This window comes from Lissotriton helveticus, chromosome 2_1 (assembly GCF_964261635.1).
Source record: "Lissotriton helveticus chromosome 2_1, aLisHel1.1, whole genome shotgun sequence".
Taxonomy (NCBI): domain Eukaryota; kingdom Metazoa; phylum Chordata; class Amphibia; order Caudata; family Salamandridae; genus Lissotriton; species Lissotriton helveticus.
The window spans coordinates 601,909,419-601,930,800 of record NC_136059.1 but is presented as its reverse complement, the minus strand read 5'-3'; the positions used below and the strand labels follow the sequence as shown (position 1 = coordinate 601,930,800).

The window sequence follows — 21,382 nt, the reverse complement described above, 5'->3', positions numbered from 1 at the left end:
TTCTTATCCAGTATTGGGGTATCTTTCATAGATTCACATGCCTGAATCAGAGTAGCAAGCAGTGACATCATGTCTGTCGTTAGAGGAAGGTGGGAGACAAAATAAACCATATACATCCCCACACAACCAGGAAGGTAATAGAGCACAAACTTATTAACATAACATATGCATCCAAACCTTCATAAGTACATTAGATATATGACAGTATTTGAGAATGCGAAAACATCATAATTAAAAGATATGCTTCAAACAGGCAAATGAAGAATAAAAGACTGCAAAAAGTCTAACCTTAGTGTAGAAGATGCTGCAGTACCGCTTCTCCAACTGCTGTATCATCATGAACTGCCGACTGCAGACAGTAATGCTTGGTAAAAGTGTGCACACTTTTCCACGTAGCAGCTCGGCAAATGTTCTCCAGCGTCACTCCAGCAAACAGGGCCGTTGACGCTGACATTGTCCTGGTGGAATGCGCTTTGACCTTTCTTGTTAAAGGTTTGTTGGCTTTGTCATGACAGAAAATAATCGTAGAAGACAACCATCTAGCTATAGTGGCTTTCGTTACAGCTTGACCCAAGGTGGCTTGGCCATAAGCAACAAAAAGTTGATTGGATTTGCGTATGTCCTTTGTTTTTTGAAGATAAAACTTCAGGCACCGTTTCACATCCAGAGAATGTAAAACCTTTTCCGCTGAAGTTTTAGGATCCGGGAAAAAAGTTTTGAGTTTGACCGGTTGATTGATATGGAACTGAGTTGGTACTTTTGGAATGAATCTTGGGTTAGTTCTAAGCGTCACAAAGTCTTTTGAGAATTGTAAGAAAGGCTGTGCAATAGTGAAGGCCTGTATCTCACTGACTCTGCGGGCTGAAGTGAGAGCCAGTAAGATAGCCACTTTCCAAGTTAAAAACTTTAACTCCGCTTTGTGAATAGGTTCAAAAGGCCTTTTTAGAAGTTGAGACAGAACAACATTAAGATCCCACTCCGGGGGAGGAGGACGAACTGGTGGAAAAGCTCGAAATAGCCCCTTAAGGAATTGTTTGACCAAAGATGACGAGCATAAGGATGGTTTGTTGGAACTCTTCCTGAACCTGGATATCGCCGCCAGGTGCACTTTAATGGATGAAAAAACGAGTCCAGCCCTGGCTAAAGACAGCAGATATGGAAGGATGTCCTCAGGAGGAGCTTGAAGTGGATGGATATTATGTTCTCCACACCATGAGCAGAATCGTTTCCACTTAAGACGATATGTCTTGATGATACTCTGCGCACGGGCCTGTGATAAGATCGCCCTGCAGTCTGAGCAGATGTTAAGATCCTTGAACTCTAGGAAGTCAGGAGCCAAGCGTGCAAGTGCAGCGATTGAGGATCCGGATGTTGGACCTGGCCTCCCTCTCTCGTCAACATTGACACTGTCGGTTTGAGACAAAGTGGAGGCTGCTGAGAGAGCAGAAGGAGTTCCTGAAACCAAAACTGTCTTGGCCAACGGGGAGCAATGAGGATGAGAGTGCAATGCTCCCTCTTCATCTTCTGCAGTACCTTTGGAATGAGCGGAATCTGAGGATAAGCGTACGCAAATATTCCGGACCATCTCATCAAAAGGGCATTTCCCCTTGACCCCTGTTGAGGAAACCTGCTGGCATAAAACCGGCATTTGCTGTTCTGCTGCGTGGCAAACAAATCCAGCGCCGGTGTCCCCCAAGTCCGAAAGATCTTGTCTACTTGATGTTGTTCTAGCTCCCATTCGTGACAGCCCGTGAAAGCTCTGCTGAGGTTGTCGGCTAGAGAGTTCTGGACGCCTTGCACATGTTCTGCTCTGAGGGATATGCCGTGGCGTAGGGCCCATTCCCACATCTCCTGAGCCTCCAGCGACAGGGTGAGCGATTTTGTTCCTCCCTGTTTGTTGATATAGTACATGCTGGTGGTATTGTCCGTACGCACCAGCACTGACGAATTTGCAATCCTGGGAAGGAAGGCTTGCAGGGAAAGAAAAATGGCCCTCAGCTCTAGGCTGTTGATGTGTTTCTGTCGGTACCGACGAGGCCATCGTCCCTGGATCTGAAGGTCCTGGAGGTGACCTCCCCAACCTTCCATAGAGGCGTCTGTAGTCAGGGTGAACTCTGGAATGTCTTGCAGAAAGGTGAGGCCTGGTGACAAATGTGGCGCCTTTGACCACCAAAGAAGGGCTTGTTTCATTTTGGCAGTTACTTTGATGCGGTCGTCGAACGATCCGTCGACTTGCCTCCACTGACGAAGTAACTCCTCCTGTAATGGCCTCATTCTGAGTCTCGCCATAGGGATGAGGCTGATTGCAGAGGAGCACATCCCTAGAAGGGAAGCAAATGTCCGAACCGAAAGTGACCTTCTTGCAAATATTTGTTTTGCCAGCTTCAACAGTTTGTTCTGCCGTTCCTGAGTCAAGAACGCCTTGCACTGGCAAGTGTTCAAGACCGCTGTCTTGGAGTGGAGTAGTGTGGCTCACTGGTTAGAGGCGGCAGGCCTGAGAGCAGAAGTCAGCCTGGGACCAGGGTTCAATTCCCGACGCGGCAGGGTCATGGACCTTGGTCAGCGGACTCGATAATTCTCGCTTCGGTGCTTACTCTAATCAGGGGTTCCACTCGGCAACTCTGGGCATTAGCTTGCCTAATCTCCACAACGGCCCCACCAATTCCGGGGATGCCTGGCTCCACCTTGGGGACTCCCAGCAAGGGACCATCCCACAGGGAAAGCCAGGACGGGTTCCCCAGAGTTATACAGCGCCGGGACGCCCCGTTGCTGGGGCAGCTGTGCGCTTTACAAGTATACTACATTTAAATTTTTTTACCGCTCCCAGAAAGGTCAACTCCTGACGAGGTTGAAGCTGAGATTTGTTTGAATTGAGAGTCAGACCCAGATTCGAAAAGAGGGATAGGGAACTCCTGACCGCTTCCATTGCGGAGGTTCTCGATGGTCCTTTTAACAGCCAGTCGTCGAGGTATGGGAAAACTTGTATTCCCTGAGCCCTCAAAATTGCTGCCACTGGGGCTAGACATTTGGTGAAGATTCTGGGGGCCGATTTGAGGCCAAATGGAAGAACCTTGTACTGAAAGTGGACGCCAGCCACTTGAAACCTTAGGTATTTGCGGTGTTTTGGATGAATAGGGATGTGGAAGTAGGCGTCTTGCAGATCCAGAGAAGCCATAAAGTCCCCTTTGTTGAGACAATTCAGAATGTCCGTCAACGTTACCATGCGAAAACTCTGTTTCTTTAGATATTTGTTTAGTTTGCGCAGATCTAGTATTGGACGCCACTCTTCTGAAGTTTTCTGTACGAGGAAGAAGCGAGAATAAAATCCTTTCCCTTTCTGAGAAGGAGGAACTTGTTCTATCGCATTCTTGTGGAGCATCTTTAAGGCTTCTTTGAAGAGTAAGTGAAGACGAGGGGGAGGGGGACCCCTGGGCGGCGTTGTTGGTGGCTTCTGTATAAACTCCAGAGTATGTCCGATCTTGACAAGATCTAGGACCCACTGATCCGAGGTTATTGTCCGCCATTGTTGGTAAAAGGCGGAAATTTTGGCGCCCACGGGAAGGGGAGAATGAACGGCTGACGTCCGGCAAAGCTCATTGGCGCTTGTTGGAATCACGCCCTTGATTGTTTGAGCGTCGTTTACCTCCCTGACGAGAGAAAGATCCAGAGGTTTGATAGTATGGTTGTTTGTATTGAGATTGGTATTGGCGGTTTTGCTGATTGGAATAGTTCCCCCTGGAGGAATAACCACGGCCTCTTGCTCCCCTAAAGGATCCCCTCTTGTATTGTAGGGTACCAAGGGAATTAGCTGTTTCTGTGTCTGTCTTTATTGCCAGCAAAGCGTCATCGATGTGTTTTCCAAAAAGTGAATCTCCATCATACGCCATGTCCAAGATTTTTGTTTGGACCTCAGGCCTGAAGGTGGTAGCCCGGAGCCAACCTTGACGCTTAAGTACTGCTGCTCCTGCCAATTGTCTAAAGTTGGTGTTAGAAATATCCAGGGCGCAATCAATGATCTCCGATGCCGCCCTTTCTCCCTCCAGCACAATCCTGCGCACCTCTGGTTGCTGATCTTCAGGGATCAATTCAAGGTATTCAGACAGATCGGACCACATCTGCCTATCATAACGGGCCAGGATAGCTAATGAATTAGCAGCTTTAATGGAGGACGCTGCATTTGCAGAGAACTTCTTGCCAATGGCATCCAGTCTCCTGCCTTCTTTGTCAGGTGGTGTAGAAATGGGAACAGAAGGATTCTTGGATTTCTGTTGTGCAGCCTGGGATATGACAGAGTCTGGTCGAGGGTGACCTATTAAACAAGATGGAGTATACGATGGTGCTCGATACTTTTTCTCTATTCGTGGAAGGACTGCAGGAATGAAAGCAGGCGTTTTCATAATGTTGAGGCCTTCCTTCCATATGTATTCAATAATGGGGATAGCTCTGGTAACTCTGCGATATCCCTCTTTAAAGTCATGCAAAAAGCAGTCAGATTGTTCCACTGTGACGGTCAATTCAAATCTATTTGCTGCACGTTGCATAATGTTATGAAATCTGCCGATATCCTCAGGTGGAGAATCTGAAGGGCGGGGTGCAGGCGGTGAAGGCATGGGAATTACATAATCCTCCCATGGATCTACAGGTGTATTATCTGGCAATTCGCCCTCTTCTCTGCCATCATCGTCATCATGAGAAGAAGTATCCATGTCATGCTGAGGTGCAGGACCAGTATCTTGTCTTGGAGACAATGATGCCCGCGGTGACGGAGGTCTTGGCAAGTTAACTGGAGTTACCGGCACTACAGGTGCAATCGGTGTCGGAGGAAACCTCTGGCGATAGTCGGCCAACATTGCTTGTAAATCCTGAATTAAAGTGGATGGCAATTGAGTAGTATTCTCCGATTGTTGAGGTCTGGCATGGGGTGATTGATATGGCGTCGAGAAATCCTCATGCTCATAATTGTCATGGTCATCATCCTCATCATCCTCCTGAAATTTGATATTCAATTGTGACGGGTGACGGGCAACCCCAAAAGGACCCTCATCCTCTTCACCGTCATCTGACTCATCCTCCATATATGTCTCCAATAGATGTGATAGTAAGAGCGGAGAAATATGGTAATAATCTCGCTGATATGTTTTCATTTGAAAATGTGTATACTGAATTTTCGTAGGGGCAGAACTGGGCAACTGATGAGCAGCTGCCACTGCTGTCGTCGATGACGATGAAGCCATTGTAATCGGAATTTCCGTCGACGGAACTGTCGACGCTGACAGAACTAATGATTTCGCCGTCAACGGTGTCTTCGTCGACGAGTCCTTCGTCGGCGAGGCTGATGATGGTGTCTTCGTCGACGAGTCCTTCGTCGACGAGTCCCTCGTCGACGAGTCCTTCGTCGACGGGGCCGTCGTCGACGAGTTCTTCGTCGACGGGGCCGTCGATGGTGTTTTCGACGTCGAGTCCTTCTTCGACGAGGCCGTCGATGGAGTCTTCGTCGACGAGTCCTTCGTCGACGAGGCCGTCAACGGTTTCTTGGTCGACGCGTCCTTCGTCGACGAGAGCGTCGTCGGTGTCTTCGTCGACGAGACCTTCGTCGACGACGAAGATGGTGGTTTCGTCGACGGGATTGTCATCGACGGACCGGAAGGCTTGGTAGAAGGGGCCGTCGTCGATGGAGACGTCGACGACGGGACAGTTTTCGTCGTCGAAGTCTTCACAGGTGATGACAATATTTTAACAGACATCAGAGGTGAGGTAATAGATGAAGTGGTGACCGTAGAAGTAGTTGTAGAAGTAGAAGTCAAAGTAGTAGTATGAGCAGACACCAGAGAAACAGTTTTTGTCTGGGCTGTACTCACAGTTGTCGTCCGAGGAGAAGATGCACTCTTTGAGGGTTCTGAGGCTCTCTGAGAGGATTTTAGTTTCTTCTTTCTCTCAGGAGAAGAGCTTTCCCTGGATCTGGCTCTCTTGCTGGAGGTAGAGGCCTTGTCCTCATCATCAGTGGAAGAAGACTTCAACCACAAAAGAACCCTTGCCTCTCTATCCCTGATTGTTGTCTGAGGGAAGGTACGGCAAATTCTACAGTCCTTCACAACATGTGAGGGGTGTAGACAATAAATGCAGTCAGAGTGCTGGTCATCCACATGGACTCTCTTCTTAAAGCAGGTACCACAAGCCTTGAAAAGAGCTTTCTTTTCAGCATTTTCCTGAGGAAAAAACACCAAAAAGGCTAAAGAACTGAGTAGGCACTCAGGGAGACTCCCTTACACACGAAGTGCGGTGAAAATCTGAGGAGAACTGCCTGGGCTGGGAAGGTTCTAGAGGGTGAGGACAGCTGATTGGCTGAGGCTACTATTTCAGGTCTTTTTACATAATGATGTAGATAGGCTGCTAAGTTTTGAGGCCTAGTTAGGCCTTTAGGCTTTTCCAGCCTACTACAAGAAATTTTTAGGCACTGCTATTGTATATATTTTTACCGTGGGACTCCCGCCTCGACGACGGGGAATGATTCAGGCATGTGAATCTATGAAAGATACCCCAATACTGGATAACACAGAATACCAAACACTTCTCTCTCTCAACCCAACTGCAGTTGCAGCGCACCTATGATGGCTGTGTACAGAGTCATTTACAGCAACAGCACTCTCTATCTATTCTTCCTCCATTTGTTGATCAGCCAGCGACTGCACTAGCATCTCCCATGCTGTAGCCGTCTCCAATGCTTTTTCATTGTCCGAGCGCCGTGCCTGTTGAAATCTGATAACACTCTCACTACAAGCCCATTTACATAGTTCCGCCCTCCATCTCTTACTATTGGGGCCCTCCTTTGACTTCCAATGTATTGTTATTTCTCTTTTGGCTAATAGTAGCCCCATCTACCAGACATTGATCACCCATAAACAAAATACACTACCCACAACGCAAGCTGCTTGGGAAGTCGACATCCCAGACCTTACAGATGACGACTGGATTGAAGCCTTAGCTAGCCCACGGGGTGCCACGAGATATCGTCTGATCCAATTTAAATATCTTCATAGAGCATATTATACACGCTTCCGCCTCTGCCATTCAGTCCCCCAATTGTCTTAGATGTGGCAAATCGAAGAGGACCTTCCTACACACTGTCTGGAGCTGTGGGGCATTGCGGCCGTTCTTGCGTGGGATATCCTCCTGTCTGGGTCAGGTCCTGGCGGTTACCATTCGAACCCAAGTTATTCTTACTTCACACCACAGAAGGGATAAGAGGGAACCATTACAAGCAACAGTTATTATTTCTGGGCCTTACACTCACCAAGCAGATATTGCCCAAACGTGGAAGGGGACTTCCCCGTCGTCATTGGGGGGGGGGAAGGGGTGGGGGCTTATTGAAGAAGGCCATGGACAGATGCATTGGGGCAGAGATTGCCATGTATCACGCGCGAGGCTGTCTGCAAAAACACAGAAAAATGTGGTCTCGTTGGGCAACATACCGGGGTACAGACTTACCTCCCCTACCATCCCCAGACCCTCCAGAATCAGGCAACATAATAAGCGTAGATCATATAATTGTAGGATGAGTCATCTGTATCATGTACCTACATCCATAAGGACATTCGTTGCAGTGGAAACACAATGTAACCTGTGCAAAGTTCATTTGTTGGCCTGTAGGTTCACAGGCAATGTCGTTGCTTGGGTAAAACTAGTACTATTCTATAATATACTGTATCCGGAATATATGTAATGGGCATTGCCCGTAATGTGCCACAAAACTCAATAAAGTTTGTTAGGTATGGGGTGATGTTCATTCAATGGAATTATAAAGGGATGTGGAGAAGGATGTGCTCTCTGACATTAATGTATTCTGTTGCTGAAGAAATGATCTCAGTGAAACTAAGCTATCACCCAGACATTTATTAAATGGAAGCCAGAGAACTGCATTCCATTGATCGGTTTGCTTGGTAAAATGTGAATATACGAAGCCCTCAAGTCACCTGTGTACTCTTTTTTTCATTACATCTACAAGCATAAAAAAACCATGGCATCCGCCCTTAATGTAATTTCCTCTGATTATGGAACCGTTGTCATATGATGAGATTTCCCGTCAAGTAAAAAAATTGGTGGTTAGAACCTGAAAAATCCTACAAGGTTTTGATCACATAACATTGGGAAGTATGGTTGTCAGGAAAATTATTGTTCTTCCTAATTGTTGACCGTTTTGCAATATAGGGGGACATTATGATGTTGGTAGGAGTTGCCTCCAACTGACATCATTGCTGAAATGGGATAGACCGACCTCCGTTCGGCGGTCTCGACCGCAGAATTACGATGCAGCATGCTCACATTTCCCTATGGGAGCTTGTGCTATGCCCGTAAACCGGCCATAGCACAAGCTCCCATAGGGAAATGGGAGGTTGTGTTGATCCCTGCACTGCGTGGCAGGCACCTCAAGGTGGCTGCCATACGGTGCAGGGATCAACAGAGGAGCACCATAGTTGCTCCTGGCCCCCAATTGGAGGCTGCAAATAGAAGGAAGCCCTGCTAGGGGCCCCAAACCTGCTTTTTGACAAGCTTTCCATGTCGGAAAGCCCGGTATGGAAAGCCTCTGGGAAACCGAACATTGTAATCCCAACGGCGGAAACATCATCCATTGGGATTCCGGTCCGGTCTCCGACTGGCCAACAGGCTCCTTAAGCCTGTCGAAATCCATTACATTAAATTGTAATTAGGCGGTCAGAATTGAAACCAATGATCTTGGTCGGAAAACCTCCGACCTCAGGTCGGACGCTTTCCGATTGAGATCGTAATAGGCCCCATAGTGTTTTCTGACACTTCACATTCATTCATAGGATATAAGAACAGATTAGGTCTTACCTCCACCAGGATAAGCCTCTTGTCTGTCCCAGTGGCTTGTCCCAGCATCTGCAATTTATTATATTTGTTTGCTCTCAGAAGAAATTCTTGGAAAAGTGAAGTTTGTGACTGACTTGTGAAAGGTTGGAAATTTGAACCTGGAAAAGGAAAAAACACAAACATTTCCAACATATTTTAAAAGAAGTAAACCTTGCAACATACTATTAATGGTATGTGCAATAAAGATGGCCTCAATTTAAGTTAAAAGGATATTGCAATCACCAAGACATTTCACATCACAGAGCAACAAGGCTAAAAATCAAATTACTTTATAAGATTGCAAAGCTCTAAGATATCTTTCACTTTTATTTTATGGATGATCAAGAGTGCTTGCTCCCTTACAGAAAATGGTCATTCATTCCTCTGTCATCAAATACTTGAGAAATGGGGAGTTGGCTACGTCAAGGGCTATTGGTATTTGAGAAGGCGACAGTCATCTAATTGGGAAGCAATTAATATGGCACTTCCTAAGATATGGAAGGACAAGATGGAATGCTCATTGTACAGACGGTTGCCCCTAGCCAATGTGAACAACTAAATCTTTGCCAACGTGATAGCTAATCACTTGACCCCACTAAAGAAAGGGCTTGTGCTGCTGCACTAAAACGGATTTGTTCGAGAGCTACAACATATAATCTAAGTACAGTATTCACAATCTTTCACCAACTGAAACTGACTATTCCAGCGGTCTCTGTATTGTTAGATGCTGAGAAAGCTTTTGACTTGGTATAAGGTCATTCTTGTGGACTGCGCTTAGCTGACTCAGATTTGAGGGTCAAATGCTATTTGATGCGGATGCTAGAACTAGATGAAGGATTAGTGGTCAGCTTTCCAACTCATTCGATATTCATAAGGGGAAAAGGCAGAGAGACTCCTTATCCCTATTAGTGTAAATGACAGCAATGGAGTTGCTGGCTTTTTGGACACCGGAGTGCCATTTGCTATGGTAATCTTTTAGGAGACATATAGAGTAAAAGGGAGACTCTATATGTATATGGATGATATCTCTTTTTCCCTTTAAATGCCACACATACCTGCTTGGCACAAGTTTCTGCTTGAAGGTTACCTGAGGGGGTGGCAAAAAAATTGTGAACAGCCTCTTCTGTTCTGTGACAGAGCTTATGGCAGAAGAAACATTTATGATTTCAGTTTGGATTTGAGATTGGATTCAACAGGATGCATTATTTGACATGCATGGTTTTTATTATACAACTGGTAGTAGGGTCACGTAAAAGTTGTTGTAAGGTTGGAGACTAGCTTCATATGTTATGTTAATGGGCTTAATCAACATAGGAATTAATCTGTGATTCAATCAAGGCAATCTATAATGCATACAGTGAAAAGTCGGCTCCCATACCAGCAGAATTAGTGACACCTGACCTGTTCACTTAATTTCCAAATATAAATGGGAGGATGGAGAATAACAGGATTGTATACTGCAATTTACTTATTTATTTTATTTATTTAATTTATATGGCGCGTTATAACCACAGGGGTCTCTAAGCGCTGTTTGTCCAGATTTACGTGATAGGATGTTACATTCACTTGAGACCAGTTGCATGCCTAAGATCTGCCCCACGCTTGTCTAAAAAGTACAGTTTTTAATCTTTTCCTGAAGGAGAGTAGTTTACTTTCCTTCCTGAGTTCTGGGTCCAGTTTATTCCAAAGAGCTGGGAGCGTGTTGGAAAACGCACGACCCCCCACCGTGGTCAATTTGAAGCGGGATTGGGACAAGAGAGTGGCGTCCGATGAGCGCAAGGTCCTGCCCGGTATGTAGGGGGATAGTCGGGATTTCAAATATTTTGGTGCTTTGCCATACCGAGCCTTGTGGGCAATGCACAGACCTTTGAAGACAATTCTCTGGCGAATTGGGAGCCAGTGCAGCTCCTGCATCAGGGGAGAGGCATGGGCAGTCCTGGGTTTTTTAAAAATCAGCCTGGCAGCATCATTCATCACTCCCTGTAGTTTGTCCAGCAGCCGCTGTGGCAAACCTAAGTACAGGGAGTTCCCGTAGTCCAGCCTTGCCAAAATTGTGGCCGAAACCACATGTCTCAGAGTGGAAAATGAGAGGAGGGCAGCGATCTTCCTTAGCTGTCTTAAAAGGCCTATGCAAGTGCCCACTACGGTGGTGATTTGTTTTTCCATGGACAATTTATTGTCCATGTGTAAGCCTAAGCTTTTAACCACAGCTGCCGGTTTTGGTGGTGCGCCCAATTCTTTAGGCCAGAATTTCTCGCTCCAAGGGTTGCCCGAGATGGAAATGGGCAACACTTCTGTCTTGTCTGGGTTAACTTTCAAAGAGTTCTCGGACATCCAATTCACTGTGATTTTCAGTATGTCCTGTAGCCTAGTGGCGGCTCCCGGACCGTCATCCAACCGGATGATTATCTGGGTGTCATCAGCATAGTTGTACACTAGGCAATCCATCCTATTCAGGAGGGCGATCAGTGGCTGTAAGTAGATGTTGAAGAGTAGGGGTGACAAGGCAGAGCCCTGTGGAACCCCACAGGTGATCGGGGCCAAGGTGGAAAAAAGGTCACCCAACTGCACTCGTTGTGTCCTACCCTGCAAGAATGAAGTAAGCCATGCATGTGCTGTACCCATGATGCCTAAGGATCTCAACCGCGACAGAAGCTGTTTGTGACACACGGTATCAAACGCCGCGGAGAGATCCAATAGTATCAGGGCGCTCGGTGTTTTGGCATCTGCCCGCGTTCTTAGCTCATCTAGAATAGATAGCATAACTAGTTCCGTGCTATGATTAGCACGGAAACCTGCCTGGTTGGTCTCCAGCAGGTTGTTATTCTCTAGATGGTCCGATAGTAGAGCTAACACATGCTGCTCAGCCACTTTAGCCAGGAAAGGCAACTGAGAGATGGGCCGGAAATTTTTCAGACATTTTATGTCTGCACCCGGTTTCTTCAGTAAAGGGATCAGTCGAGCCTCTTTAAGAGCTAGAGGGATCTGACCTGTGCGAAGAGAGGTGTTCAATAAATGCAGGACCTCTTCCTCTATTCCTGGCATTGCCATTTTAAAAATGTCTGGAGGGCAAGGGTCCACCAAGGAACCCGATTTAACTCGGCCTAGGATTTTAGAAAGTTCCTGTTTAGAGATGGAAGAAAACTCTACTAGTGGTGGGATGTTCAAAAGGGCGGCAAGGTCAGGTGGGCGGGGACATTCGAGGGGTGCAGTTTCCGCAATTTCGTCCCGGATGTCAGATATCTTTTTTACAAAGAAGTCTTGAAACCTCTGGCAGTCTTCTTGAGTGAAATCGGGCTTTTGCTCTTTATTCACCCTGAGCTCTGCCAGGACCCGGAAAATTTCCTTTTGCGGGTTTCTTGCAGCAACAATTCTCTCCTCGAAAAAGGCAGCCTTTCTAGATTGTATAGCTAGTTTATACTGGGCTAAGGATAAAACATATTCCTGTTTGGGAATGGCGTCATATTTTTTACGCCAAGCAATCAGGGACTGGAACCAATTGAAGGGGGTTGCAAAACAACATGCAAACAAACTAAAATGGTTTCCACCAATGCAAGTTTTAAAGTGACACATTTTTCAGGTTCTTCACAGAACATAAATAATGGTTAGAGTGATTGTTGTATAAGAATACCCAACAGCCTGAAATGCAAGTTTGAAAGTGCTGGAGACAGTCATATTATGCGGCAGTGCCCATGGCTAAAGGAGGGGTGCTAGAATGTTTTAATATGTGATAGGCTGGACTAATCTGCTAGCCAAAACGAATGCCTACAAAAATCAGAGACCACGTAAATATAGGCCCTGTATACAGAAAAGAGTAAAAAGGGTGAGACTATTGGCCAAGACTTCTCTTGGCCAATAGTCTCACCCTGTTTACTCTTCTCTGATCTCATATCACACAGAATATGTGATATGAGATATTATGATCACAAATTGATAGTAAACAGATGCTCAGCACTGAATATCAAGTATTAAAAAGGAAAGTTTATTTGAAATAAATCTTTGCATTCCAAAACTAAAATTTCCAAGTTTTTGACCTTTTTGAGCGCCTTGGAGGAAGACCACTACTGCTCAGTTTGTAATTGGATGATTGTAGTCTGTGGCTCTGTGGGAGCTGGGGCAGGTATGAAGGAACCTATTCATCTTATTAAATACATTTTTGAACATGTTTTTAGTAAAATGTAGATGTGTGAACCACTCCACTGATAATTACACAGACCATCAGACATAAATGTTACAAAGGATGGAAATGTCTCTGGACTCTACATAAGACGTCCCATAAAAAGGTGCATCATGCCAAATGAGGTCAGTAATATCTCTGAACTCTGAAGTGGATACCACAACGCCATAAGGAAATTATTAGAAATAAAATTTTCAACTAGGAGAATCACTTTCTCAAAATGCAAGTGCTACTGCTTGTCTGTAAAGTAGCAACATGGAACAAAATGGGGGCCAGAGGAAAGAAAAGTATGGCTAACTCCATTGCCTTGTCATTGCCACTTGTTCCATTAGTTGATAGTGGAGTACCAGGGATACTCAAGATCAACACGGTCAACTTCCTGTTCCTTGGAAGATTTAGGATGTGCTACTCTCCCAGCTTCCTGAAGGAACCTGTTGTGTGATAACTCTTCAGACTCAAATGTCTGCAACTCATTCGATTGATCGCACTGGAAGTGCACATTTAACTATAATTGTTGTGAATGCCAAGTCGAACAGCAGTCTGAGACAAAAGATCTGATTTTTGTCTTCTAAGATGAAACATTGTAAACTGGTACCAGGCAGCAGTGGCTTACTCACAGAGTGCTACTGGGGCAGACCTACACCATCTCACATAAAAGGAGGAAGAGATTGGCACCCTTGTCTGCTGCACCCCTTCTGCAGTTTGGTCGTCTATATGCAGCAGAGTAGTGTACAGGCACATGCTGGGCATCCAACAATGGATGTCGTCAATTGACACGCCCCTCTCCCCCACCCCACCCCACTTTCACATGGCCAGAATGTGCCTGTGGGGCAGTGGTGAAGCTATGCAGGCACTGCAAAAAGCAGATGTTTTACCAGACCAATGGTGAGAAAGTTCCACACCTTAAACACTAGAAGGAAATGAGTCAATCACTCTTCCCCCAAGTTCACTGCCTCCTCACATTAGCAGAACCTTCGAAAGGTCAACCAACGAGAAGAGGCAGAGTGATCTGGGAGGGACAGAGAACTAAGTAGCTTTTGTTGCCTGCTTCAATCCTTGTCGAGTTCTTTTTCCCAGGCTGTCCCCTGCGCCCACAGCCTGTCAACCTACAGCCAGTCCAATGCAGCCTAGCATGCTCTGAAAATAAGTTGACCATTTGAAGGCTTAAAAAGCTGAGAGAGCTCTGCTGGTTACAGCTCTCAGTCTTCTGAAGAATGAGAACAGTGGGGTGCAGTGGGGTGCAGAGTCTTGCTCATGCCATCCCCTGAATGAAAGGTTCATAGAGTCATCAGATGCAGAACAAGATCCTCTATTGCCAAGTGAAAAGGGGGCATATGGCAATCAGGTGGGAAGAGATCCGGGAGCTGCGCAGAATCCCTATAGCCACCTCATGGGATGGTCTACTACATGATCTCCAGACGTTCAAGGATTTCCCGGTGGCCTACATGGGACACATTTCACATCTCTACAACAGTACAGCAGAATATTGGCCTGCTAGTTGCCTCTATTATTCCCGGCACTAACTTCCAACGGACCTCTCTCCCCCCGGGCTGAGGGACTGCTATTTCCCCTTAGGGTATATCAATGTGCCTTGTGCTGTTAGACGGAGGGTGGGGGACAAACTAGCACATTGCTCATGTTACCAATATAGACAATGTGGGACATCACCATCCTAGGAAATACGGTGTTTGCCGACTTGCATGAATGTGGGATAACTTTCTCTGTTGTGATCGGATGTTTAATATCGTATTACTGGTATGAATAAAACCGGCTGCTCCTTACCAAATGTTCTCATTATTGTACTATCTTCAGCATCTGCATGCTTTCTATTGTTACCGTTTTTTTAGGTGGCGCCTATAGCGGCAGCACCCATGCGCTGCTCGCTTTCGAGGCATGCAGTATAGCGTATGGAGTGGAAGCTCTGTGAAAGCTCAGCCCACTCTCCGCCCGTCTTTGTCGTTCCTAAATGCTGCCTTCCAATTTATTTTAGGCTTGTTAGTCCCTCCTTATGACAGCCATGTCGTCATTTGTATACTTCCATGGCTACTGGCCCCTTTACTGAGAGAGTCTGTGCCTTCTTGCTCCCTCGCCCCTTCCTCCTCTGCACTCCGTTGTTCGTGCCTTCTCGGCCGCTCTCAGTCCCGTTTGCAATGCAGTAGGTCTTGCGTAAATGCGAGTCCTATTAATTTTGCTACACTGCTTTCGCTTTTCACTCCAGTCCCTCTTCACCTGTTTTTCTCAGCAGGTTTCTTCGCCCCAGGGCCCTCCACTTCTCCACCATCCTGACCTTTATCTGCGTTCCTAGGGTGTCTCTGACCATGTCCTGTTCTCTGCCTATCTCTTTCACTTTGAGCGCTCACGCCTCTTGACAGCTCGATTCCCCCTCCCCCACCTTACACACGGTGGTCCTCCCAGGAGACCACCTCTGGCATGCCCCCTCTCATTCACCCTCCCTTCCAGTTTTCTTCTTTCTCTCGTTTTTCTCACTTTTCTTTCCTTGAGATTTGTTTATTTATTTGCATTTCCACCCCAAGCCCACCCCCTGGCGTTTTTCCTCTCTTATACACTCAGACACTGTCCCGGGTCTGTCAAAACCAGTTCCCCCACTTTGAAAAAGCTTTGCTTCAGCGCTTTTCTCCTCTGCTTGCATATCAACAAGATGGTGTGAGGGTGTTTGCTGGTGGGGTCGGGGGTAAGGCTGGGGGAGGAAAGGTGTGTTTGTAACAACTACGACAGCTATCAACTAATGCCAAACAACAACACGCCCCTCTAACCCCATGGTTGTGTGACAGTAAAAAAAAAAAAAGATACGTTGAAAAATGCACTGTTGAACGGATGGATTGAAAAACCCCACAAATGGTTTTAAAAACCTCACAAAGGTGTGCCGTCCCCAGCGTTAATACCTCCTTCCAGGTTTATGTGGCAGACCACCTCCTTCAGTAAACTGCAAACCACAGAGCAGGCCAACTCCGATGAAGGGAGCAGCCTTGACTCTTGCGTCCTAGTGTTCTGTTATTGTTTTTAAGATTGCTAATGACGTGTCCAATAATTTGTTTAGAAAACTCTTGTATAAGTGATGGAGAGTTCTGCACATGTGCCTTGCACTTCCTGTGCACTTGCCCTCGGCAGTGGCATGTTTCGTGTCTTACCACACAGCACTATCCCTTTTAGAATGAATGCGCCGATGGCTGCCCTCAGATGGCATTTTAAGATCCCTGGCATGTGCAGGACTGGGCGGGGCTTCCCTGTGCCACCCTGCCAAGTCGCATCACTCGGGCACTTGCTGCCAAGCATGGGGCAAGTCGGGAAATGCCACAAGGCGGGGGTTAATGGGGGCTGGAGGCAGACTGCTCGTCGCTCCACTGATGGCATATACCGAGCCAGGGCTCCGTGTCTCCAGTACCCTGTACCCTGCCTACATCCGAACCCTTGGCTCTGCATCAGTACAGGTAACGTGGGTCTTTCACTCCTCTGGTTCACTCACAGGCGGGCCCGGCAGACCCCGAAGCTGGCCCTGGCTCTGTGCATAGTAGGGTGGGCGCGGGGAGTGGGGCTGGCAGCCACCGGGCGGTTGGTCTGGTTTACGTACTGGAGTAGTACAGGGGTGAGCTACGAAGGAAGGAACTGTCCTAATGGTGGGTTGCAGTTAGTTACAAGACCCAATGCACGAGGTACAGCGGGTTACAGGACACACTGCATTGAGGGGTAAGTGGGGTACAGGACACACTGCAGTAGGGGGGCACAGTGGGGTACAGGACACACTACAGCAGGGGGCACAGTGGGGTACAGGACAGACTACAGCAGGGGGTACAGTGCGTTACAGGATACACCACAGCAGGGGGTACAGTGGGTTACAGGATACACTACAGCAGGGGGTACAGTGGGTTACAGGATACACCCCAGCAGGGGGTACAGTGGGTTACTGGACACACTGCAGTAGGGGGTACATACCTGGTGTGTCACACAGTTTGGTGCTTACTTTCCCTCTATGTTAAAGAACAATATGTTTCAGCATCCAGGCTAATGTGCTGCACAGCTAAATACAAATAAGGTCCCAAAGGCGAGACCGATTGCATTGCAAATGCTTGTTTTGAGAGCAATGTATTGCATTGAAAAATAATAAAACTGGATTAAAAAACAGTGAGAAGGGGCACTGGTAAAGAGAAGCAAATGCCTGGGTGTGTCCCAGACTGTGTTCACCTTCATTTGTTTGCATATATAGTTGCCAGAGGGAGGTGATTTGGGGAACCGGGGCTCGGGTATGCAGAGGGTGCGCTTAGGAGCCAGTGGTTATATGGATATTCATGCTTTGTTGTGGGTTCGTGCTTACTGTAGTCATTTAGTTATCTCGAACATAAGAGTTGCCTATTCGGGCATTCTTGTCAATATTTTCACCACTGCTAGTGTATTGACTGTTTCCTACAAAGCATGATGAGTACTGTTTGTAGTCAATTATATCTCTTTTTCAACACCATGACTTATTCAGTGGTTCAGTGGTTTTTCTCCCCTTTTTTTCCCCCTTGATTATGTCTCCATCAGGTTTGAACTAGAGTACACAAATAAGACGTGTCTCTAACATGCGTCATTCATCCTCAATGAAGGCACGGTAGGAATATAGGGTGCCTTTTCCCGGATTCCTTCGTCCCTATATCACCACTCACGGTCCTGATGAAGCGCTCCGGGATCCATTAGGGACCCATTAGCAGCGCAAAACATGTCGACCTCTCACTTTTAACACCACAACAACACTGTCACATGGGTTGAGAGAAGTGGGAATCTATTTATTTTTTCCCCTCTCTATCAGCATTAAGTGCATCTCCATCCCCGTCCAGATTTTAATTTAACCCTGAGGGTCCTTTAATAAACACATTAGGGTACCAACAGGTTATTTTATCTTCACTCACACTCACTACTTGGCCCACACACCCACATGCACAACTGCGGCAACTCCTAAAAGATCTCCATCAGAGTACCCTCTTGGAGGGCCCGTGAGGTACTGCAGCGCCACCACCACGACGAGTTGTGCTTAATGATGATGCTTTACACTCGCAAGGGTATGAGAGGGCACAGCACATACAGGAGTACCACTCCCCACTCTGACACGCACTTTACTTGTCTTTGGAGACACCCTATCCCACAACCATAACAGGCTGCCGGCCTCTCACCTTCTCATAGGAACTGGTACCATCTTTAGCATTTTAGTGTATTGACTATCCCAGTCATATCCCTGGCCTAACAAGGTTGGAAATCCAGGTCATACCATGGATATCCCTAGTAGCAGGAATCTGCCCAAGCGTGTAGTGGTACTTGAGACGGCTTGATGGAAATAACAAAATGATGTTTGGGGCCCAAACAAGATGTACTAAAAATTAAACACAGGTATTTCATGTTTTTGTTTCTTTTTCAAAGATGACAAAGTTTTATTTTGGGTTATATAAGCTTATTTTTCCAAAATAAAAATATGCATAGTTTGGGGAAACTTTTAAGCTGATGTTTGAGTCAAAGGGTTTAATTTGTGCTGTGTTGGGAAGGCTTAGTGCTGATCTTGTTTCCTTGTTACTAGATAGCAGTTATTGTTTGACTTGTATCTAGGCATTACATCATCTACAGTGATGAAGATTTTTTCTATCACTACTGCTGCTGTCTGAAGCATAAACATGCAAGTCTGTTTTATTCCAAATGTTTTCCCATCTGTTAAGGTCTCGGGAATAAAAACCGCAGCTCCGTTGTGTGAATTTTTAGGATTTGTCTAGTTCGGCTTCCCAGAACCGGTGAATGTTAGATTTAGTTTTTCCAATATGCTCCTTCCAAATTGATTTTCAGTGATAAACATATCTCTAAATAGCCTTGGAAGGTGAAAAAATAGAATGTATACTTAAAAATATATATACATTTTGAAAGATGTTAGGCCAAGTGAAATTGTAAATTTAGATGTTCTAACTGTCTGTGATACTTACGCGTATACAACCAGTTTTAGTGACCCTGGCTGAAATGAACATTGTGTTTTGCCCCAATGTATTTAAAGATTTCTTGTACAGGTGAAATCCCCGACTTGGCTTTCATATCATAAAATTATTTGAATATTTTATTTTTGCCCTTTGAGAACTGTCCCACTTGGCCCTATTTTTTGGAACGTATTCTATGGGGCAAAGCCCCATTCCAAAACTACCAACAAGGAACTGTCTTTCTTTGCCTTGCTTCCTGAGTGCATTTCTGGCAGGTATTTACGCCCAATTGCGTTCAGCAGTCCCCACTGGTGCCCGGATATTACTTTGGCCAAATGTTAATAAGGATAATTTGTTTCTGCTTTGAGACCATCACATGGGTGCCAATATGTTACGGGAGTGATGACAATTTGACAGTTATGAGTGTAGAGGATGCTTTCCTAGTCCGAACTGGACTGAAACCACTAAAGGGATTTTAAAAACGCCATAAAAAAATCCCATTTTAATTGAACTGTAGAGCCAGGCAGCTAAGGCACTGCAACTCTCCAACTCTTCACATACACAGAATCAAGTAATTAATTTGTCCTTGTGTGCAGAAGAAGTGAAAATAGGAATAACTTACCTCGCTCGTAAACTTCATTATATTCATCTTTTTTATATTCAGTTGTGAATGGATTGGTCCATTCTTGCACCTGGATGCCAAGGTCCTTTGTCAACACACTCATTGTTGCAGTCTTTCCACAACCAGGGGGACCAGTCAGTAGCAAAACAGAACCACCCTGCAGCAAAAGAATGACTGTTAATAAAGTGCATGCAAAGATAAGATGTTATTACACGCATCGATAATGTATTATATAGCAAGTCCCACCTCTTGACAGGTGATAGTTCCTAAATAGTGATCATTTGACATGTTGTCCCTATTCCTGGGCACTCACAGGTTCTGGACAATCCATGTAACAATAAGAGTATTATCGCTGTACTCCAAGGACAACAGAGGACAACAATGAGCAAATACAAGCAAAAAGGGTTACTCTTGGGGGGTTGTGTAGGTTTGGAGAACTCAGATATGGAATGTTCAACCAAGGTTATATCTTTTTAACACTACAAGACCTTTATTTGTATAACGGCAAAGCAGTAAGTAAAACTTTATGGTTTGCAGACAAAGATATCGATGTCACATGCCCATCTCCAACAAACTTTACACAACTCAGTTCTGTCTGCTTATGCTGTCCTAAGAGTGAAGAGCCCACATTGCATGCAGCCCACCTGGTGTCTCAGTTCACAGAGCATTACATGCACTGGTGCTGGCCTTGCCCAGGCTGCAGCAGCTGACTTGGTGATACACAGAGTGGTCATGTCAGATTTTACCTTTCAAATGGAGGATGATGAGACAAGGAGCGACTATGTAGATACTTGTGGCCATGACAGGAGTTAAGTCTGTAGGGGATAATGTTCAAGGGACCTCACAATACAGACATTCCCACAATGGCTTTTGCACAGCCACATGGGAAGAAGAGCTTATCAGGCAACCTGGAACTAAAGGAGAGGTTCAGCCCAGAGGTTTCTTGAACTGTTCCCTGAGCAGTCATTGCCTTATCGGGGAACAAAGGTACAGGACAGAGGGACTCTTTTTTGGAGGTACAGTGGAGATACATGCATAGAAGAAATCTATGACCCTGCAGCACATCACATTCATGCTTGACAGGTCACTTCAGTCTTGGCACAAGCTCCTAACATACAGGCGTCAGAAGGTTGGGATGGAAGAAACTCTAAACTTTGTTTTAACGGCTGATGCATCAGGCTTTTCAACAATGCTAGTAGCTTACCTGGATTTCGGGGAGGGGAGAAAACAGTTCACTGAAATTGTTACAATCCTTCCAATGTACACGTGCATACAACTTCAAAGAAGCCAAACGCGAACACAATCTATTCCCTGGTATCAACTTATATCCAATGTTGTGGCAGCTGCTGAGTCAAACTCGAGTGTATGTTTCTTTGTGCAATTGATTGTAATGTGATTTTTCCTATAACTACAAGTGTCTTGGTGTCTCTGAATCTATGACAAAGAGAATCCCATAACTTGTAGTGTAGACTGTGGATTCTCTCCAAATGGGCCAATCAGATGCTGTTGTTGGGACAGCAACTCTTCTAACTGAGTTGAACTCATGATACGGGATGGGCACAGATCTCATCCCTTTCCTTAATTGGTGGGCAATGTGCCAGGCCAGTGGCCTTCCTTTAAAAGTGCTATCTTCTATAAAGTCACAGGCTGGTCAACTAGAACTTCCTCACCCTAGCTCGTATTGTAGTGTATACGGATGCAACCCTCAAGGGCTGACTGGACAGCATCTGTAACAAATATAGGGAAATCGTCAGAAATTAAATCTAGTTC

General features: G+C 45.9%; 1 protein-coding gene across 4 annotated transcripts in view; it reads right to left on the bottom strand.

Annotated features, from left to right (window-relative positions):
• Positions 1–21,382, bottom strand: part of RAD17 (RAD17 checkpoint clamp loader component) — a 564,733-nt gene that overhangs the window by 288,869 nt on the left and 254,482 nt on the right. For all 4 annotated transcript variants that reach the window (XM_078675299.1, XM_078675297.1, XM_078675300.1 and 1 more), the window contains exons 5-6: positions 19,613–19,769; positions 8,851–8,987 (exon numbers count right to left, since the gene is read on the bottom strand). In XM_078675299.1, coding sequence (XP_078531425.1) covers positions 8,851–8,987; positions 19,613–19,769 — 294 coding nt within the window. The remainder of the gene's footprint in view (positions 1–8,850; positions 8,988–19,612; positions 19,770–21,382) is intronic.